Source organism: Loxodonta africana, chromosome 1 (genome assembly GCF_030014295.1).
Source record: "Loxodonta africana isolate mLoxAfr1 chromosome 1, mLoxAfr1.hap2, whole genome shotgun sequence".
Lineage (NCBI taxonomy): Eukaryota > Metazoa > Chordata > Mammalia > Proboscidea > Elephantidae > Loxodonta > Loxodonta africana.
This window is the reverse complement of record NC_087342.1, coordinates 68894337-68897785: the sequence shown is the minus strand read 5'-3', so window position 1 is coordinate 68897785 and position 3449 is coordinate 68894337. Positions and strand designations below refer to the sequence as shown.

General features: G+C 44.0%; 1 protein-coding gene across 1 annotated transcript; it reads right to left on the bottom strand.

Moving 5' to 3' along the window:
- Positions 1-2376: 2376 nt before the first annotated feature.
- LOC111752365 (small nuclear ribonucleoprotein G-like) lies at positions 2377-3085 on the bottom strand. The gene has a single exon (XM_064295262.1). It carries the CDS (start codon positions 3083-3085, stop codon positions 2897-2899), a length of 189 nt encoding a protein of 62 aa, XP_064151332.1. The 3' UTR covers positions 2377-2896.
- Between the last annotated feature and the right edge of the window lie 364 nt (positions 3086-3449).

Here is a 3449-nt window from a genome sequence, read left to right as displayed (position 1 = left end):
TGCCTGGGTGTGCACCTCGCACAAGCCAAGACCACAATGTTCCACACCAACGGTAGCTTGTGATTAGTATGCTGTCTGTGTTCCCGGACAGAACAGATGTCTGTCTGCTTTTTTATGCTTAATGATGATGGCAGGTTCCCAAGGATCAAGATCTAATTTCATATTTTCAGAAATGCAGGGGCTGAGAAAAAATGCTGCTTGGTTACTTCTGAGGTCCAGCCTCCCCCTTTGCAGGGACTTTTTGATTTGCAGTTTGGTATGGATAGAAGAGTGCAGAGGGAAGGAGTGGCAGCAGCGCCTAGCCTTGCTCAGAAGAGTAGCCGATTGAAGGGAATACCAGGCATGGTCTCCACTCAAATACATTTGCTTTCTGAATTCTCTTCTCCACTATTTTTCTTGTTGTTAGGGGTGGTTGTTGTTGTTACTCTGTCACGTGGGGTCGACTCCTGGTGACTTCATGTAACAGAGGAGAACTGCCCCATAGGGCTTCCTAAGATGTAATCTTTACGGGAGTAGATCCCACGGAGCCACTGGGTGGGTTTGAACTGCCAACCTTTCAGTTAGCAGTTGAGCGCTTAAGCATTGCACCACCAGAATTTTGCTAATCTCGTAAATGCACTGTTACATGAGAATGTTTTAGCATTTGAAATGGTTTCTCTTTACAGCTCTCTTTGGAAAGGGGACTATATTAGCTGCTGCTTTAGTTGCTGGTTAAGTGCTATGGCTGCTAACCAAAAAGGTCAGCAGTTCAAATCCACCAGGCACTCCTTGGAAACTCTATGGGGCAGTTCTACTCTGTCCTATAGGGTCACTGTGAGTCAGAACGACTCGACGGCAATGGCTTTTTTTTGTTGTTGTTGTTACTAGTGAAAGAGTCAATCAGATTCTTTCTTGTGACCTTGGGGGTGATTTTGGGGATGAGAGAGAGAACAGGAAGAGGCTAGATTGGAAAGACAGGTCCTGAGTCTGAATAGCTGTCCCAGGATCTCTGAACAGTCCATCTCCATAGTGTTTTTAGAAGCAAGTTGAGAGGAGGATCCTGAAGAGTTAGACAAACTTCATATTTTGCTTAATTTTGTTTGGGCTCCAAAAGTAATCAATTAATGGAACATAGAAACTATCCTGAGTGGTGAATGGCGTGGCTTATGGCTGTCTACACTGATTACATCTTCCCCACACCCACTCCCCCGACTCCTCCCCTACACTCACCCCTAACTCTGTTGCTTGTTGCCTTTTGGACACACTCAGCACCATCAACATGGGTGTGTGACTATGTAGTCTCACAGGACCTTGTGCTCAGGAGCTGGCCCCACTCTTGAGGGTTAGTGCTCTGAAGTTGTTATCTTAAAATTCTTAAGGATTTGTCTTTGAATTTGTGTTTTGTAAGTGAAGTCTGATGGAACAATGGAGTGTGCACTGGGGGCTTGGAGCCTCAGTTCACATGTGGTTCCAGCTCCTGCTGCTTCCCTGGCTTTCCGGTGCAGATGCCTGGCCACTGGCTCCCCGGGCCCTGCCTGGGCCTGCGTGTGATGTTGGGGAGGACCAGAGTTAGGAGCATGTGTTCTGTGTGTGGAGGCACAGGGCGGATCCTGGATGCCTGTGAGGGTCTACACCCACCCTGTGAGTATTCCATGCCTGAGGAAGCACAACATTAAAAAGCAAACAAAAAGTGCCATGCCAGGTCAGGATAGCAAACAAAAAGTACCATGATAGGTCACGAGAGAGGTCATGGAAGAAAGGAAAAACAAAATAAACAATGCTTTTTGAAGAAGGGGCTCTGCATTTTCATATGACCCTGGGTCTTGAACACATCAACTGTAGAACTGATCCAATCCTTGTGTAATTTCATTTTCACACTTGTACTGCCTTCCTGTAACTCTTTGCTTGTTCAGCAAGTCCTTCTTTAATGCTGAATTCTGCTTCTACTTCTGTTAAGAAGCCTTGTTACTTGACAGATAAACAAATAAACATGGGGTTGCCCTGAGTCAGAGCCAACTCGATGGCAACTGGTTTTACTTGCTGATAACTCGATAGGTGAATTCCTCTCTATATAACTCAGTTTATCATATACTAATTAGTAGTAGGACGTCTGTTTCTTGTCCTAGCCCTGTAACTAACTATTGTGTGCCAGAGGTGATATCCAAAACATTTAATAACTGGTTGTCAGCCGCAGCACTAGTGCGGGGTCTTGGAAGTCCTCTGCTATGCTTGTTATCACATGTGTAGTTGCTAGATGAGGGGAGGCCAAGAGGTCCCAAGGGAGGACATGGCACAGCTGGGACAGCAGAGGGTCACTTGGGATCAGCGGATACTTTTACAGACTGACACAGGTGTATTTCGCTCTTCTAGCAACCTGTAAGGCTGGACTGGAGCTTTTCCACTGAACATCAGCCCTGAGGGTGTGAACTTGGACAAGACATTTAAGAAGTTCTCTGGTTGTCAGTTCCTTCAAATTTCAAATGAGCAGGATCAGATCCTCAAATATTTATTAATTGCCTAATATGGCCAAGAGTTCCTGAGTGGTACAAAAGGTTAACACACTTACTGCTAACTGAAAGGTTGGAGGTTCAGTCCATCCAGAGGCACCTGGGAAGAAAGACCTGGTGATCTGCTTCCAAAAATCAGCCCCTAAAATCCCTGTGAAGCACAGTTGTGCTCTTACACACATGGGGCCATCATGAGTCTGAGTTGACTCCATGGCAACTTTATTTTTTTACTCTTAAAAAATTTTATTTAACAACAAAAATATTGATATAAAGAATGTACACAGCCTGATTTTTACATCGTAGTAAAAGGCCCTTTGTAGAGCAGATACATGGAAGCAGTGGATCTCTCTGCTGAACACAGCCATTACTTATACTCGTTCCAAGGCTTCTAACATGATGATGCCATTTCTTCATATTACCACCATTCCAATATTGTTCTGTTGTCTACTAGTTGCCATCTCCACACACTCATCTATGACAAGGTTCATAAAGGGGTCATATCCCCACAATATTCCTTGGACATGCCTGCTACCATTTAATTTCAATGATAACTTCTTGTCCATAAATTTTTTCAACTCAGGTAGGTGAGCCTTGCTCATTGTGCCTACTCGAAGGGTTCAGCGCTGTGTTGAAACAATTTGAGGCCTCCCTCCCTGATGGCAACTTTTTTTTAAATTATGGTCAAGGTTCTGTGCTAGGTTATGTATGAGATGCATAGATATGTAGATTATGTCCCTCAGAAACTTCTAATCTAGCTCTGGAAATTAAGACGTGGACGTAAATAATTATAGTGCAAGGTGAAAGCATTCTAGATGAGAAACACATAAGCTCCTGTGGGAGTTGAATGAACTGAGAAATTATTTCTGATTTAAGAGAAAGGAGATGGATCTGAGGAGGCTTTGAAAAATGTATGGCCAATGACTTCAATCTTGAAATATAAGTGAGATTTTTAAACTGGTGGCT